The sequence below is a fragment of the Pelobates fuscus genome, chromosome 1, assembly GCF_036172605.1.
Source record: "Pelobates fuscus isolate aPelFus1 chromosome 1, aPelFus1.pri, whole genome shotgun sequence".
NCBI lineage: Eukaryota > Metazoa > Chordata > Amphibia > Anura > Pelobatidae > Pelobates > Pelobates fuscus.
The window spans coordinates 383,264,303-383,283,198 of NC_086317.1; the positions used below are offsets into that span (position 1 = coordinate 383,264,303).

General features: G+C 40.7%; 1 protein-coding gene across 3 annotated transcripts in view; it reads left to right on the forward strand.

Moving 5' to 3' along the window:
• CACNB3 (calcium voltage-gated channel auxiliary subunit beta 3) overlaps positions 1-18,896 on the forward strand; it is a 273,992-nt gene that overhangs the window by 240,234 nt on the left and 14,862 nt on the right. For all 3 annotated transcript variants that reach the window (XM_063426059.1, XM_063426058.1, XM_063426057.1), the window contains exons 3-6: positions 6,017-6,139; positions 10,055-10,170; positions 11,744-11,817; positions 17,171-17,190. In XM_063426059.1, the coding sequence (XP_063282129.1) occupies positions 6,017-6,139; positions 10,055-10,170; positions 11,744-11,817; positions 17,171-17,190 (333 nt within the window). The remainder of the gene's footprint in view (positions 1-6,016; positions 6,140-10,054; positions 10,171-11,743; positions 11,818-17,170; positions 17,191-18,896) is intronic.

Below are 18,896 nucleotides of genomic sequence, written 5' to 3' on the forward strand. Positions count from 1 at the left end.
TGAACGTTCGGCAGTTTCCGACTCGGTTCCTGAACCCGCGGCCTGCGACTCCGGCCTCGCCTGACGGCCGTTTCGAGCTGCCACACCGCGACGACGCCCGCGGCCGGTTCCACCTGCGGCTTGCCCGCCAATCGCCTCACTGCCGCCCCGACGGCCTCTGGAGGGGCTCCTCGGATGCCGGGAAGCTGGAACCACGCTGGGGCTCAGCCTCTGCGGAGGCCTCGTTCTCCTCACCGGCCTCTGACCCTGGGAGCTACCAGATCCGGACGGCAGAGCATCACCAAGACGGTCCCTCAGCCACTCGAGACCCCTCTCCTGCACAGCAGCCCTGACTCCTTCCAGCCAATCTTCCATCGTCCTGACAACCTGCAGAGGAGACAAAAGAAAACAAAGCCACACAAATCCTGCTACAACGAACAGGTAAGTGTAACTTTGGATTAAAAGTGCCGTTAGACCTAAAATGGCCGCTACTTATACCCCCTTAGTAACTCCTCCCCACTCCATGTCCTTAGACCAGCCCCCAACTACTGACAACTAGCTGCCTGCCTCCTGGCAATGTCAAGGCCCATTCCCCTTAGCTGCGCTGCTCCATGGGCTTCAAAACCAAAGTGGAGATGTTTGGCCATAATGCACAGTGCCATTATTGGCAAAAAACAAACACTGCATATCAGCACAAACACCTTGTACTAACCGCCAAGCACAGTGGTGGAGGGGTGATGGTTATGGCTTGTTTTCCAGCCTCATGACCTAAAAACCTTGCAGTCATTGAATCAACCAAGAACTCCTCGGCATACCTAAGTATTCTAGAGTCAAATGTGAGGCCATCTGACCGACAGCTAAAGCTTGTCCGAAACTGGGTCATGCAACAGGACAATGATCCCAAGCACACCAGCATATCTACAACAGAATGGCTGAAAAAGAAAAGGATCAAGGTGTTGCAATGGCTGAGTCAAAGTCCAGAGCTCAACCTGATTAACCCCTTAAGGACAGAGCTTCAGAAGCTTGACTTACGCTTAATGACACAAGCAATTTTTGCATTTTCTTGCTGTTTGCGTTCAACTGAAATTTGCATCTCTCTCATTTATTGCACCGACACATATTATATACTGTTTTTTAAAGGACAGAAAGGGCTTTAATTTGATATAACATATAAATATATAAATGCTTACTTATTATAAAAAAATACAGAAAAATGCAAAAAAAATGAAAGATATTGTTTTTTTTTACAGTTTTTGCAATCATAATGTGTGCATAATTAGTGCAGGTTAAGGAAAGTAATTAAAAATAAATTCATTTATTTGTTCTGATTTACAGAATATATAATGTGTCTGGGATTTTAAGTTTTTTTTGGTAGTTACAGGTCACAAAGCACAAGGAGTAAAATAAAATTTTAATATGGAGCGATTTTAGAATTTGGTATGTTTGTCTTGTAAGCCTAATAGCCATAAAATAAAACAAAATTGCCACACAAAAGTATATATTTATATAAAGTAGACATCACAGGCTATTTACCTGAGGTTGTTTTGACACTTTCTACGTAGCCATTTTACCGCCAACCTCTGCTAAATATTGGAGTAAAATTGTGTTTTTGGGGGGTTTTCGCACACAAACGTATAACAAAGAACTTCTCAAGTGTATTTGGCAAAGTTGTTGTGTGCTATTCCTGTACAAAGTTTTATTATGTGTTCAGTTACTTCTGCTGAGTACAACGGTACCCCCATTGTATGTCTTTGGCACTATTTTGTGAAGCTACAGTGCCATATAGGAGACCTGTCCTTTTCAGTATTCACAGTAGAATTTTGAGAGACGGATTTAATGAGCCTATGCTTCCATTTGGGGTATTATAACAGTTTGACTGTTCAAAAACCCCCACAAAGGCCTACCATTTGTAAAAGTAGACACTCCAGGGTATCTCATAAGGTGCATATTGTGCCTTAACATGCCCCCATTTTTTTACCATTACATGCCAAAGTATGTGGTAAAAAATAATTGTGTGCATTTTTTACATACGGATTGCATTTTTGCTGGGCATTTTGTATATTTCATATGTGCCACTAAGTTCAAACCCCCCAAATTATGCTCAGCTAAGTCTTCTGAGTAAAAGGACACCCCCATTGTATGTCTATGGCACTATTTCGTGAAGCTACAGTGCCATACAGGAGACCTGTCCTTTTCAGTATTCACAGTAGAATTTTGAGAGACGGATTTAATGAGCCTATGCTTCCATTTGGGGTATTATAACAGTTTGACTGTTCAAAAACCCCCACAAAGGCCTACCATTTGTAAAAGTAGACACTCCAGGGTATCTCATAAGGTGCATATTGTGCCTTAACATGCCCCCATTTTTTTACCATTACATGCCAAAGTATGTGGTAAAAAATAATTTTGTGCATTTTTTACATACGGATTGCATTTTTGCTGGGCATTTTGTATATTTCATATGTGCCACTAAGTTCAAACCCCCCAAATTATGCTCAGCTAAGTCTTCTGAGTAAAAGGACACCCCCATTGTATGTCTATGGCACTATTTCGTGAAGCTACAGTGCCATACAGGAGACCTGTCCTTTTCAGTATTCACAGTTGAATTTTGAGAGACGGATTTAATGAGCCTATGCTTCCATTTGGGGTATTATAACAGTTTGACTGTTCAAAAAAAAACCACAAAGGCCTACCATTTGTAAAAGTAGACACTCCAGGGTATATCATAAGGTGCATATTGTGCCTTAGCATGCCCCCATTTTTTCACCAATATATGCCAAAGTATGTGGTAAAAAATTATTTTGTGCATTTTTTGACATACGGATTGCATTTTTGCTGGGCATTTTGTATATTTCATATGTGCCACTAAGTTCAAAACCTTCAAATTATGCTCAGCTAAGTCTTCTGAGTAAAAAGACATCCCCAATGAATGTCTTTGGCACTATTTTGTGAAGCTACAGTGGCATATTGGAGACCAAGCCATATCAGTTTTTACAGAACTTTGAATTTTGACGCTGGACCTATGTGCAATTTCCAAGCATCTTCGTAAGTTTTAAATTCAAACTACCCCACAAAGGCCTACCATTTCTTAAAGTAGACACCCCAGGGTATTTCAAAAGGCATATTTTGAACCTTAGCGTGGGATAATTTTTCCGCTAGCTTGTACCAGGTGTAGTGGTAATAAGCGTTTTTTCTGCCTTTTTGACACACAAAGTGAGTTTGCACAGTATATTTTGCAAACCTTATGTGTACCACCACTCTATAATACTTTATATGTTGCTCAGCTATGTCGGCTGAGTACAAAAATACCCCCGTATGTACCTTTGCCAGGTATATGTGGACATCGGAGGGGCACATTTGGGACACAGCCATTCCATTTTTTTTCAAACTTTAAATTTTTACGCTGTGCCCATGTCCCATTTTAGAGTATTTTACCAGGCTATATAATCCAAATACTCCATAAAGCCATACCATTTCTTAAAGAAGACATCCCAGGGTATTTCAAAAGGCATATTTTGAAAATTAGTGTGGGATCATTTTTCCGCTAGCTTGTACCAGGTGTAGTGGTAATAAGCGTTTTTTCTGCCTTTTTGACACACAAAGTGAGTTTGCACAGTATATTTTGCAAACCTTATGTGTACCACCACTCTATAATACTTTATATGTTGCTCAGCTATGTCGGCTGAGTACAAAAATACCCCCGTATGTACCTTTGCCAGGTATATGTGGACATCGGAGGGGCACATTTGGGACACAGCCATTCCATTTTTTTTCAAACTTTAAATTTTTACGCTGTGCCCATGTCCCATTTTAGAGTATTTTACCAGGCTATATAATCCAAATACCCCATAAAGCCATACCATTTCTTAAAGAAGACATCCCAGGGTATTTCAAAAGGCATATTTTGAACCTTAGCGTGGGATCATTTTTCCGCTAGCTTGTACCAGGTGTAGTGGTAATGAGCGTTATTAAATGTATTTTTTTACTTTTTAAAACTTTTTTTTACTTTTTAAAACTATTTTTTAAACTTTTGTTTTGCTTATTCATTTTTTTAAAGTTTCCTAAACTTTCGTAAAACTTTTTTTTACAGATTTAACATTTTTCTAAGCTTTTTCTTTTACCGTTAACCCCTAACTAGCAGTAAGCAGCACTAACAGTAAATTCCCCATTTCCCCATAACTCCCACCCACCCCAGCTAGCAAAATATTTAATTATACAATATTTAAATTAGTTAATTAAATTAATTTAACCCCTGAGGGTTAAAAAATAAATAAAAGTTAATCGTCAGGGGTTAAAAAAAAATTAGATCACAGTATAATACTGCGATCTGTATTTTGATCACTGTAGGCAGTGATAGAATGGCAGGCAAGGGGTTAATTTTTATTTGGACTGGGTAAAGGGTTTATTTTTTTTTATTTTTTACTTAAACGTTATTAAAACTTTTTTTTTTACTTAATTTTTTAACTTTTTAAAGCTTATTTTAAAACTTTTTTTAACGTTAACCCCTAGTTAGCCTAACACTAAATCCCCCAATTCCCCACTAACTTCCACCCTCCCCAGCTAGCTAAATTTATAATTTTAAAATATTTAAATTAATTAATAAAATAAATTTAACCCCTGAGGGTTAAAAAAAAAAAGAATTAACCCTCAGGGGTTAAAAAAAAAATCAGATCATATTAAAATGTAATCCCTGCCAATTGATCACTGTAGTCAGTGATCAATTGGCAGGGAAGGGGTTAATTTTTATTAATATGGGTAAAGGGGGGTGGGATTTTAATTTAACTTTTTTTTTTTAACACCAGGGGGCAGGATCACTGAAGATCCGTCTCCCTGCACTTCACACTGAACCCGGAAGTGCAGGGAGGCGGAGGTGAGTATACAGAGCACATGTGCCCGCTCTGACATGCTGTCAGAGCGGGCACATGAGCTGGGACAGCCCGATCCGGTGCTCCCGGTCTGCCTCTAATGCAGAGACAGACCGGAGCACCATTAACCCCACGATCGCCGCGGTTGCGGCGATCTGGGGTTAATTTTACCGCGTGACGGACAAGGTCCGTCACCCGTCGTTAAGGGCATCCCCAGGATGACGGACCTCGTCCATCACCCGTCGTGAAGGGGTTAAAATGCTATGATGGGACCTTAAGAAAGTGCATAAACAAATACCTGAAAACCTCAATTAACTGAAGCAACATTGTAAAGAAGAGTGGGACAAAATTCCTCCACAACAATGTGAGAGACTGATAAAGTCATACAGAAAATTATTACTTCAAGTTATTGCTGCTAAAGGTGATTCTACAATCTATTGAATCATAAGGTGTACTTAGTTTTTCACACATGGCATCTCCATTTTGGCTTATGTGTTTGGTTATGTGTTGTTGATCATCTGAGATCGTATTTACCTGCTAACGAACAGATGATTGTTATTATGTCCTGATATGTAAAACCATAGAATTCAAAGAGGGTGTACTTTCTTTTTCCCATGACTGTACATGCATTACAGGGTCATCTTCTGAATGGAATGTTTTATGGCCGGCTGTGTCTTTGTGAGGATTTGACATTAAAGAGGTTTAAAGGGACTCTCCAGTGTCAGAAAAACAAACCAGTTTTCCTGGCACTGCAGGAACCTGCAGTGCCCCTCTCCCGCCCCCATTGCATGTTGCTGAAGGGGTTAATACCCTCTTCAGCTACTTACCTGAATCCAGTGCCGATGTTCCTCAGTGCTGGGTCAGGCTCCGCCTCCGCCTTAATACTAAGTGCAATAGGGGCACATCACTCAGATCACTTCAATTAGCTGAAGTGGTCTAGGTGCCTGGAGTGTCCCTTTAAGCACAGAATCAGATCTGTGACTTTATTATTGGGTCAGTGTCACCCACAGCTGAAGAGTAACTGGATTATACCTATAATTTAAATGGTAGAAGACAACTGTACATTTAAAAGTGGTGAAATGTGTATATTGTCTGGTACCCAGGATAAACAAATCATTGTACTGCACTCCCCATCTTTATTAAATGATCAAACTTTGCTTTTTTTCCCACAGCTTAAGCCAGTAGCATTTGCTGTACGGACCAATGTCAGTTACTGTGGAGCACTGGACGAAGAGTGCCCTGTTCAGGGATGTGCCATTAACTTTGAAGCCAAAGATTTTCTACACATTAAAGAGGTGAAAGCAAACAGTAATGTAATACTGAATTCAATATCTTTTCATGATTTGTATTGTTTTTTAATCGTATCTAACATCCTTTCCCCTATTGAGCTATTACCTTTAAATACAGCAATACATGTGTTGTATTTATTTTCTTTTTAGATTGTGTTTAAATATTATTATACCTTATAAGGACATATAAACACACTCCACTTTTAATGTTATATATATATATTGGCCCACACATAGGTATACAGAATAGTTTATTTACAAATGTCTTCCATTACCGTTGCAACATTCCAATATTCTTTCCAACTGCCACCTGTGGTGTATCCTGGTTTTGTGCTGCCCTAGGCAGGACAAAACTCAGGCGCCCCCCACCACCCCCACCCAACCCTTCCCTCCGCCCTACATTCTAAGTACACACACACACACACATTCACTGACAGAAACACACACACACTAACAGTCACACTCACTAACAGACCAACACACACTCACTAAGACACACACTCACTCACTAGCAGACACCCACTAACAGACACACACTCACTCACTAGCATACACTCACTAACAGACACACACTCACAGGCACACACACACACGTCAGACACACACACAATAACAGACATACAAACACACACTAACAGACATACACACACACTAACAGACATACACACACACTCACTCACATTAACACATTATTTTTTTTTATTTAACCCCCCCTCTTTCTCCCTGGGGGTCCAGTGGATGCTGGGCAGCTGGGCTGGCGGGCTGCTGGCGGGCGGCTGGCGAGGGAGCACTTTCCCTGAGCACTCTGCTCAGCTCCCTCGCGTCATATTCCGGCTCCAAGCCTCACTCTGCGGGCGGTGCGCAAGGGAGCTGAGCAGAGTGCTAAGGGGAAGTGCTCCCTCACCAGCCGCCCGCCCAGCAGCCCAGCATGTCAGTTAGCCGCAAGGCTAACAAGGCATTAGCCCTGGGCATTTGGGGGCGGCTTTTTTGCCACCCCCTTGAAAATGCCGCCCAAGGCAAATGCCTTGTTTGCCACGCGGCTAAAACGTCCCTGACTGCCACACTGATATTTAAATGCCTGAAATGTAACTCCATTGTTTTGTGTGTCATTGTGTATGTGAACCCATATAATCTGTTGTGATGAGTTTGACTGATTCGACTGTATACCTTCTTTTGGGCCAGCCTGTAGATAGATAGGTAGGTAGCTAGGTAGATAGATATTTACAGCAAACCTGCACTCCAGAGTACGAATGCCTGGTGCTGATCTGCAAAAGATATATAAAGCACACGATGGTAGCACTCCAAGGACTTTCTTCAAGGATAAAGATAAAACCTAGCTTTTATTCGGCTTTCAGCAAATAAAAATATCAACGTTTCAGTTTTAGTATGAAACATTCAACTTTTGTCCCAATGAAAGTGTTAAAACTGAAACGTTGATATTTTTGTTTGCTGAAAGCTGTTTCATCTTTATTCTTGAAGAAAGTCCTTGATTATCATCTTGTGCTTTATATATATATTCCATAAACGTCTGGCCAACAGAGTTTTTCTGTAATATGTAGCTCAGCACTGGGTAGAAGAACCTTCACCATACAGACTGCTATCAGTTTACGGACAGCTCCTTTCACAGTTTTATAAACAGAGCTGAAGCTGATCACTGTCATTGCTCAGTCTTGGACTCTTTTACATAGCCTGTCAGAGGAGGTTTAGACTTTAACATTGTGCCTACCCGGTGTGCACACTTAGTACATATACATGTATGGCAGAAGAGGAAGTAAAGTGTCTCCCTCAGATGTTTGACACTGAAAGGGAAGGCATATATGTGCACAGACCTGTGCATACAGCTTTAGTTATAAGCACTGCATGGAGTGACATAGTGACTGGGTACTAGGGATGTGCATGGGCAAAAAATTCCCCTGTAATTCGGGACTTCGGTTCGTTTTGGCACTTCCGAAATTCGGGACTTCGGCTCTTTCGTTCGGTTCCGCACTTCCAAAATTCGGGACTTCAGCAATTCCCTAACCCCTACCCCTAACTCTACCCCCAACCTTACCTCTAGCCCTACCCCAGGATTAGGGTTAGGGGCAGGGTTAGGGTTGCGGTTAGGGTTAGATTTTTGTCATTATTCCCGTACTTTCCCCTCCCTCTCTTGTTTTGCCACTTTTCAGAAATCCAAAGCACTTCGGCAATTCCGAAATTCGGCACTTCGGCAATTCGGTTTGGCACTTCCGAAATTAGGCACTTCGGCGGTTCGGTTCGGCACTTCAGAAATTTGGCAATTCGGAAGCATCCGAATGTCTGAATTGCCGAAATTCATCCGAATTTACATTCAGATCGAAACTAATTGAACATGTCTACTGGGTACTCTGCACTATAACCTGTGCAACAAGCCTATGGTAGGGTATGCCTTTATATCTTGTTCTCATTTCACTTGCTAAAATTCACATGCGCAAAAGAAAGACTAAATAAAAACAGATACATCTATACAGCTGTACATTGCTTTCTGTTACTCAGTAGAAGCTGGGCTGCAGCTATTACATCAGCATCAATACATAATGAGAATATCACTCAGTCAGCACACAACAATAAATATTTCTGAAAATATGCACAGGATTTGCCTTTATAAATAGCTTATTAAATAAAGAGGAAATCTTCCCCACTGCCCAGTATCTTTGATGTGAATATAGATATATTCTGTGAATTGGCCATATATTATATATTTATGGTAACTAAACTGTGAAGTGAACTATTTATGGCTGATTATCTTCGTTTTACTTTGAGTGACTAATGGGTAATAGTTTAGTTTTTAATTGTTGAATTGCTAGCTGTTATGGAGAATGTTTGATTATTGTTTTTTTCTATGTTGATTGTAGTGTTTGCACTATGAAGATATACTTTGGGTAGAGGTGCCAAAGGCATTGTTACCTAGGAAACCACAAAACATAGACCTGGCCCTGTTATCGATTTACCCTCACTGTCAATTTATTGGAAACTGTGATAAGTAACCCAGATGTGCTCCATGATGTTGAGCCAGCAGCTACTTTAGCTTCCTAACTTATCTGTGTGGCCCTATCAGACGACTAGGTGGTGGGGACTTAAACCAGGGTCATCGTCACTATAGGCTTTATCACTATATTGTACTGTAACATTGTAATATAAGTATTTACATTGTATTCCTGTACTGTCAGCTGAAACTAATGCATGTAATGCTTAACCATTAACATTTTAATACAATAATAAACATTGATAAGACAGTAAAAATAATAGAACCTTGATTCCTTCTTACAATCATTTTCTTTTTATTCTTATAGTATTCTTATAATTGTTTTTTTTTAAATTGTCATGTAAAAAGGAACTTATTGGATTCAAGCTTATTGGTATTAAACCACGGTATCCACTCGTTCAGGGTTGGTGACAGTTAGTTATGTAGGATGGAATTTTAATTTGTGTTTAATAATAATTGATTTGTTCTATATATTTTAAAGGGATACTATAGTGTTAGGAATACAAACATGTATTCCCAACACTATTGTTTGAACTACCTATTAGAGTCCCATGTCCCCCTCAAAGTGGAGAAATAAGGTTTAAACTTAAATTTTCTTCTTTGCTGTGTCTGTCTTGGTGTGGCTGGCCCTACCACCATGGCTGAGATAACCAATTTCTCAGAAAAGGCAGGATTTACATTGCTCAGTCTTCAGGAACCAGCTATAGACACCAGAACATTAAATTGTAGTGGTTATGGTGACTATAGTGTCCCTTTAATGCAATATCTATTACATGTATTTAAAAAAAAAAATCGATCAACTCAATTTAGTGTATCTGTTATCAATTAGGAAAGTTGTTTTTTGTTTTGTTTTTAAGTCCTTCACTCGGGTACACCAGTATTCTAAGTCAATTTATAACATCACTCTGTCTGTCTTACAGAAATACAACAATGACTGGTGGATCGGGAGGCTAGTAAAAGAGGGGGGGGACATCGCCTTTATTCCAAGCCCCCAGAGGCTAGAAGCCATTCGACTGAAACAGGAGCAAAAGGCCAGGTAAACAAGTGCTTTATAATGGGATTTAACCATGATAAACACAACTGACCATGTAGAGTTATAGTTCAAAGTGGAAGTGAATAGGTCTCAAATAGAAGCACCGTCCCGTATGTCTACAGTGCTTGTGTATGAGAAATTTTGTATTAGACAGATATCATCAGGATGGATTCATCCAATAGAGTCAGAGCCATCCCGTGCATGGGTACTGATGGGGCCAATCTTCGGAGGATTTGACATCAGCATTTAGGGGCTGCTATCATTCTTCTCCCCTGCTGTCCACTCGCAATGCTCATTCACAGCCCTACTCAAATAGACAAAGCAGCAACAGTGGCAGAGGCAGAAGCAGCAACACAATCATACAAATCCCTAGCTCGTAGAATTGAAGCAACGTAGTCCCGTAGGGGAGTCACACGGTTTGATTCCTCCTGGCTGATGCAGAGATCAGCTCTGTGTCATTTAATGACACTGTATCAGTCACACGACTCGAAGCTGCCACTCGAGCAAGTAACCTGCAGAGCAAGATCAATTGCCTAACTGGCAATAATTCCTATGTTCTGCAAGCGTTACACTGGAAAAGGACTGATGATGAGAAAAGCAAGGAAGCTGCTAGCTCCTTCTCTATGGGGTAACCCGTTCATTATATTTGTTCATGCTCAGACTTCCCGTGCCTCACACAGGGACGAGCTTACACTGAGGAGGGCTGTGCATTCACACATCAGGAGTCAGCCTGCATATTCCCTCTCCTAACTTCTCAATGAAATGATACTTTGATAAACATTTTAAAGGGACACACGTCATTTTATGATATGCTTAAAGAGCACTATCATGAATAACGTGTTACAATATATAAAAAATTACATTTGCTAGTTTGAAATTTTAAAAGATGTTAAGTATTTTCAGTTCTAATAAATTTTCCACCATTCATTCTGAGCTGCAGAGTTCCCTGGGTATCTACAGATCGCAGTCAGTCTGTACGCACTGACACATGCTCACCAAGAATATTTTTTAGGTGATGTCATAAAGAGATTTTCCTCTTACCCCCACAAAACCCAAACACGTAGACTATGCCTAATCCTTCATCCTACTTCAAATATTACCCCGAGCTCTAACAATAAAAGCACACTATAGGCACCATAACCACTCACTGTCGCTGACTCATTGTTCAGGGTTAAACTGTTTTCAGAAGGGTTAATGCACATTGAGGTACCCTAGCAGCCTACTTTGCAGCCCCCTACTGGAAGAATGGCTACGCAGAGTTGCACTCCTCTTTTTTTTGCTTTTTAAAGAATTAACTTTTGAATTCTCACTTTAGTAAATAACCCGGTTTTACTTAAAACTAAATAATGTATAAGGATATTTCTTAAGTTAATAGCCAATAGTTGAATTGACATCTGAATTGCAAAATGTAGGAAAATATCTTGAAAATTGTTTGCTATGATTTTTCCACCAAAGCTATTTGTTCCAAAATTGAGTTATATTCATCTGAATTCACTAATTAGTGTATAATGTTTGTACAGTTCATATTTTTATTAAATTCTTTAAATAAATAATAAAATACTTGTCATATGTTCAGGAGGACGGGTGGCAATACCTCTGGTTTGGGAGACATGGTCTCTGGAAATCGGCGCTCACCTCCCCCATCAATAGGTAAATATAAATAATGTTGTTATCAGTAATAAACGCTCTTGGTTTTAAATGAACAGCTGAAATTTCGTACAGGGTCTTGGGAAATGCAAATATGATGATGATCATAAATGTGACAGACAGATTTATACTGCTTGTCCTTTCTGAATGAGTGCCAAACACTTAAAATTTGACAATGTTCAGCCAATTAAATACATGTTGGAAAAGGACTGATAAAATCTGTCCTTGAGAGCTGTAATATTGTCAGTTTGCCATTAATCAGTCAATTCATGTCAAGTGTCACTAAATATTGTGCTAAGTACTATCTGGGAGTCCTGGTCTGTCTGCTGCACAAGAGGACTTGAGTGCAGGGTTCATTTAACAAATGAGACCAATGTATCAAGCTTTACAGGTTTTGAGAAAAGCCTCCATGCCATTTTATTATCAGGTGACTGAGCAACAAAGTTCCTGGAGAATCTGTTTTTGTTACAATCATTAGGTGGCCAAGCAACACAGTTCATGGATAAACAATTGTTTTTGTTCAGATTATGATTATTATTATTAAATAGCTGAACATAGGTCACATAGTCTGGCAGCCATCTTGATTTTGGCAACCAAATCCACACAACTTTCAAACATCTATTTCTCCAGAAATATGTGCTTATCTGCTTATGTTACAGATTGCAGTGTGAGGTTATGCTGTGACCTAGATCAGATTTGATGAAAAGAAACTGCAAAATGTGGCACATGTGTCCACATCTAGGTCCTCTACCATGACCTAATCCAACATGGCCACCGTGAATGAGTGACCTTAAATGTGTTCTTCGGTTACATAATCTTACAGTTAATTAAGTAGTGTACTAAATCACAGCTTGATAAACATATGACAGCAGGAACATCTGTGTATGAGCTGTATGTGTGCTCTTGTTCTTGGCTAACAAGGTCACGTGGTCTGGCAGCCATTTTGGTTTTTTTGCAACCAGCTTCTAGTTTAAAGTCATAAGCTCAAAGTTCACCATAGCCAGAAGATAGTGGGAACTGATACAGTACATTTAAAGAGTCACTACAACCACCATGACCTTGTCAGCGATTTGAAGTGCTCATGATAGTAGGAGTTATTGCCAGTTATGTGCCAGGTGCAAGGTGGACCCCCGCACATGCGTTACTCAGTCAGCCAAGAAGTCCCTTCCGGGCTGCCTAATGCCAATTCTGTGCATAAATTACATCTGTTGTCAGCGTGTATATTATGCTGGAAAAGTTCCTCAATACGGTTAGAGTAACACTTAAAATAATAGGAAATATATCACCTAATTTCTCATTCAGCTTTTTTTTTTTTTTTTTTTTTTTAGTAAGTAAGTAAGAATCTTTTTCTTTTATTTATGTTCAATGTTATGTTATGGCACTTGTGAATTAAACTAACACTTAAAATACATAAAGCACTAAGCTTGCTAAAATGCTTTATGTGTAAAGAGTGTGTCATCTTTTTTTCATTTTATAAAAAGTGCAGATTTCAATAGAAATTGGCACTTTTACAAATTAACCTCGTTACACTAAGACTGGCTATCAATCAGAAAGCTTACTTCCTGGTTTGGTTAGCTAAGTGGAGCTAAACTCAAGAGGCAACAATTGCCCAGAGAACCTGCCTTGCAAAGACTTCTCATTGAGCTGCATTGGGAAGTCAGTGATTGGACAGCTACACTGGGTGGGGTTAGGATGGAAGGGCTTGCATAGGCAGTGGACAAAATATATGTAATTTTTGCCAGGTGTTTTTAGATATACTCACAATGAAAAATGCAACAATAAATGCATGAATGTTTTCATTGGGGTTATGTGCAGGGGTAGGCATATGGGAGTTGTAGTCTTGCCAGCATACTTCCAATGCTGACAAAGCATCAAGGAAGATGTTACTATGGTGAACAGCATCAGGAGTGGCACTTTGATGAATAGTGATTTTTTTTAAAAAAAATCATACCATTTTCAGCTGTATTACTGTTTTTTTTATTTTTTTATTTGACAGACATTTGTTAACTTTTTACCAAACTGCTTTTTCCTTTTATCCAGCTGTTTCTGTTACTCAGAATTTATCATTACAGTCAGGTGAATGGCAAAATAACAACTAACAATATCAACCCCCAGTGCAATATATTTTTGTGCTAATGTCTGCGTGTAAACCCAATTGTGTTCTTTTTGTTAGCTGAGATAAACGCTATTGGTTTGCCTCTTAATTCACCTCCCCCCTTACTTGAAAGCATGAAGACACAATAGTATTCATTTTCAACAGGAAATTAAAAACACAGTTTGACTTTTCTTCTTGTTTTATGCAAACATTATGCATTGAACAGTTGAAACTTAATATTAAAGAAAAATAAAACCAGGTAGTTTCTAAAATTCTGTTGAAGGCAGTTTGGTTAAATGCAAATAACGCAGTCTAATTTGTGGACACAGGACTGTCTATGAATCATTGAAACTGCAATCTTGACATTAAAGATTTAATCCTAGCACCTCATCCATGTCAGTGATTTGAAGTGGTCATAGTGCCTGAAGTCTGTGTGTGCAGTGTTTTGCTATGAAACAGGGCACATCTTGAGTTTAACATTCTTCTACGCACATCATGTCGTTTATTAGCTGAAAGAGATCAGCTGACACAACTTGGGGAACGGCACGATGGCACTCGTACCGTCATAACCATGGGCTGTAGTGGTCATGGTGGTTGCTGTAATTATTTACTGGACAGTAAGAAAGTATATCAGAATATTTGACCAATAATAATAAGTCATAATGAACATTTCTAAATATTAATTAGACATGACAGATGTTTTTGCTGCTGTTTAAAAACCATTAATTAATTTTAGGTATTAAAATTCCACCCAGTGTTTTAGAGCTCTTTGCAGTGATGGTTTTGTATGTCTCATGTGATGGTTTGGTTTACGACGTGTGATTGCTTGGTACATCCAGTGTGATGACTATGCTAGCAGAATGCTTGGTTGTATAGGAAGAGGTATTAGCAGTAGAAAGAGGGAAGTGCTCATGCCATTGTACAGAACACTGGTGAGACCTCACTTGAAGTATTGTACGCAGTACTGGAGACCAGGCCCGGACTGGCCATCGGGCACACCGGGCAAATGCTCGGTGGGCCGTGGTGGCCATGGGCCGAGGCCGATAGGGGAGATCACAGGATCTCCCCTGCTGGTCTTTGCAGGGCCGGCACTATCCGAGTGCCGACCCTGCAGTAGTCCACGATGGGCCGGTGGGGAGATCAAAGATCTCCCTCACCGGCCCACATGCAGTATATTGCAGCCGCCGGCGGGGAGAGAGTGAGGGAGGCAGGAGAGGAACCCAGAGGAGCTCTAACTTACAGCTCCGCCGGGTTCCTCTCGTGAGATTTGGAACGTTGCCAAGGCAACACTCAGGGTCTCGCAAGAGTGAACTCTAGCCCCACAGGCTAGAGTTCACTCACCCCTAAGACCACCAGGGATGGCAGCTGCAGCAGGATCCCCCCTAACAGGCTAAAGGTAAGAAGGGAGGGGGGATATAATCACTCAAGTCACAGCAGCCTCACTTACACACACCCTGACACTCACAGCACCCTCACACACATTCACACTGCACCCCTGACACTCACAGCACCCTCACACATACACACACTGCACCCCTGACACTGACAGCACCCTCACACACACACCCTGCACCCCTGACACTGACAATATCCTCGCACACGCACACTGCACCCCTGACACTCACAGCACCTTCACTCACACACACACTGCACCCCTGACACTGACAGCACCCTCACACACACATACACACACTGCACCCCTGACACTGACAGCACCCTCACACACACACACTGCACCCCTGACACTGACAGCACCCTCACACACACACACACACACACACTGCACCCCTGACACTGACAGCACCCTCACACACACACACTGCACCCCTGACACTGACAGCACCCTCACACACTCACACACACACTGCACCCCTAACTCTGACAGCACCCTCTCACACACACACACACACTGCACCCCTGACACTGACAGCACCCTCACACACGCACTGCACCCCTGACACTCACAGCACCCTCACTCACACACTGCACCCCTCACACTCACAGCACCCTCACTCACACACACTGCACCCCTGACACTCACAGCACCATCACTCACACACGCACTGCACCCCTGACACTCACAGCACCCTCACTCACACACACTACACCCCTGACACTCACAGCACCCTCACACACACACACACGCTGCACCCTCACACACAGCTTCCTCACACGCACATAGCATCCTCATGCAAACACAGCATCCCATCACGCACACACACTACACCCCTCACACACACACACACACACTGCACAATATGCTTTCCTAGCATTTTTGTCTCCTGGTATCCCATCTATGGAGACACCAGAGACAAATTTCAAGCAAACACAGTTCAAGCATGTTATTAAATTTGCTTGCGCTGTGCAGAACAAATACCTGGGCCAAATTTTCTTCCCAGTCCGGCCCTGCTAGAGACCGTATCTCCAGAAGGATATTGATACTTTAGGGAGAGTTCAGAGAAGGACTACTAAACTGGTTCGTGTATTGCAGGATAAAACTTACAAGGAAAGGTTAAAGGAACTTAACATGTATAGCTTGGAGGAAAGACGAGACGGGGGGATATGATAGAAACATTTAAATATATAAAGGGAATCAACACAGTAAAGGAGGAGACTATATTTAAAAGAAGAAAGACTACCACAACAAGAGGACATAGTCTTAAATTAGTGGGGCAAAGGTTTAAAAATAATATCAGGAAGTATTACTTTACTGAGAGGGTAGTGGATGCATGGAATAGCCTTCCAGTTGAAGTGGTAGAGGTTAACACAGTGAAGGAGATTAACCCCTTAAGGACACATGACACGTGTGACATGTCATGATTCCCTTTTATTCCAGAAGTTTGGTCCTTAAGGGATTAAGCATGTGTGGAATAGGCATAAGGCTATCCTAACTATAAGATAAGGCCAAGGACTAATGAAAGTATTTAAAAAATTGGGCAGACTAGGTGGGCCGAATGGTTCTTATCTGCCGTCACATTCTATGTTTCTATGTGATGCTTTGGTGCATCCCGTGTGATTTTGGTACCTCACATGACATATAATGGTTTGTGCATATCATGTAATTGTTTGTTACTTCCAAAGTAGTGGTTTAATATATATCCCATGTGATAGTTTGCTAAATCCAGTTATGTCGGGAAACCAAGGAATAAAATCGGTGGTGGCTTAGAATTACATAGCTGTATAAAGATATATGGCCAGGCTCAATTGTTACCAGTTGGTTTAAACTTGTATAACAATCTGTATATTTTTCTTTCTCTAAAGCTAAACAGAGGCAAAAACAGGTAAGTGCTCTGCTAAAATTATGAAATGGGGTTGTGAGGAAGAAGATTATTGAAAATACCAGCAGTTACAAAACAACCGCCCCTCTCTTCAAAATCCTTGCCCCCACCTGTCAGCATTGGGTGGGGGCAGAAATTCAGCAGTAGAGGGTGGAGAGGGGCTATTTAAAAATCAAACATATTGGGCTCCTACTCTCATTGAAGTTGTCTGGCTGCAGTGTCCCTGAACCCCCCTTTACCTTGCAATGTAAAATATAGCAGTTTTAGAAAAACAGCAGTGTTTATATTGCATGGTTAATACTGCCACTATGGGCTGTCTACCAAACAGCCACTAGAAGCACTTCCTGCAGTTTCACAGAGTATGACTACACTGGATGTCTTCACATTTTGCATTAGGACAGCCTATAAAATTCTCACAGGAAAGCAATAATTCTAGGGGGGGCGGCCTAATGCATGTCTCCCTAGGAAAGCTTTGCATGAGCATTCAATTCCTTAATCGCCATGACGTTGATGGAGATGGAGCCAGACCTAGCAACATCAGTGCTGGAATTGGGTACTTGGGGGAAAAAAGGGTTATTAACCCTTTAATTGCTGCTGGGGAAAGGGAACGCCGGGTGGTGGTGGAGGGAGGGGGAAGAAAGTGCAGTCAAAATCATTTCTAAATGAATCTTAATCATATGTCAATCCCCCAGGCGTTTGGCTACAATTTGAATTCTATTCAGTGCTCATACTGCAACAATTTATTGTGACCAAACGTTATACAGGGACAAGAATGTTTTGATAAAGTGTTTGATTTGAGTCATCATGTTTCAGTTTACATATTTTTCTTTGTACATCTGTAGATTTTTCCAAGTGTATTTCTTTAGTGTGACCAAGAGATCAAAATCCTTTTGAGACTGGCTAATTGCACCGCCATTAACTTTGTAGAGCAATTGTCCCACTGTACATGTAATAGTCATGGTTTCAATATAAGTGTATATGATCCATACAAAAAAGATCTGGAACTCACAAACTACTACTTTTTTTAATGCTTGTTGTTACACTCTACGTTTGGTGAGTGCCATCTATTTTCTTTTTTTTCCCATACAATATAAGTGGAGGCAGAGCTCAGATTATCGCTACAGTGGTTATGAACAATAACTGAAGCAGAGTGTGGTTTGTGCAGATTTATGAAAATGTACATATTTTTCATACTGTTGGTAATGTTCTATAGGATCTTTGTCTGCCTTGTATACAGCTATAACTAGCATCAATCCAAACACAGCTTTTGTACAACTGCAAGTGGGCCCTGTGTTTGCATTCCATGTCACTTTGCATCAAATGACAGAGACAGCGGCTGATACCAATTGCCATATTCACAGCAATAGATCACCTGCCGACATCATGCTGTTGTCAGTATTAAGAGATAACATGCTGTACAACAGCAGAATAAGCAACAAAACATACAAAGATTTAAACTCTATATACCAATGATGGCACAGACAGCACTTCCTGCTCAAAAAGTCACCATTCATTTTAAAGTAGTGTTAACATAACAAATGTTCTCTTCTATTGATGTTTATGTGCAAACTATGGAATACTTAACTTCTTTATTTTAAGACAGCACCATAAAAATGAGTTTGATTCATAGAAAAAGTTCCATTCAGAATGAAAAAGAAAAGGGAGCATAAAAATTAAGAAAGATAGTAGATAAAAGGATGTATTAACCA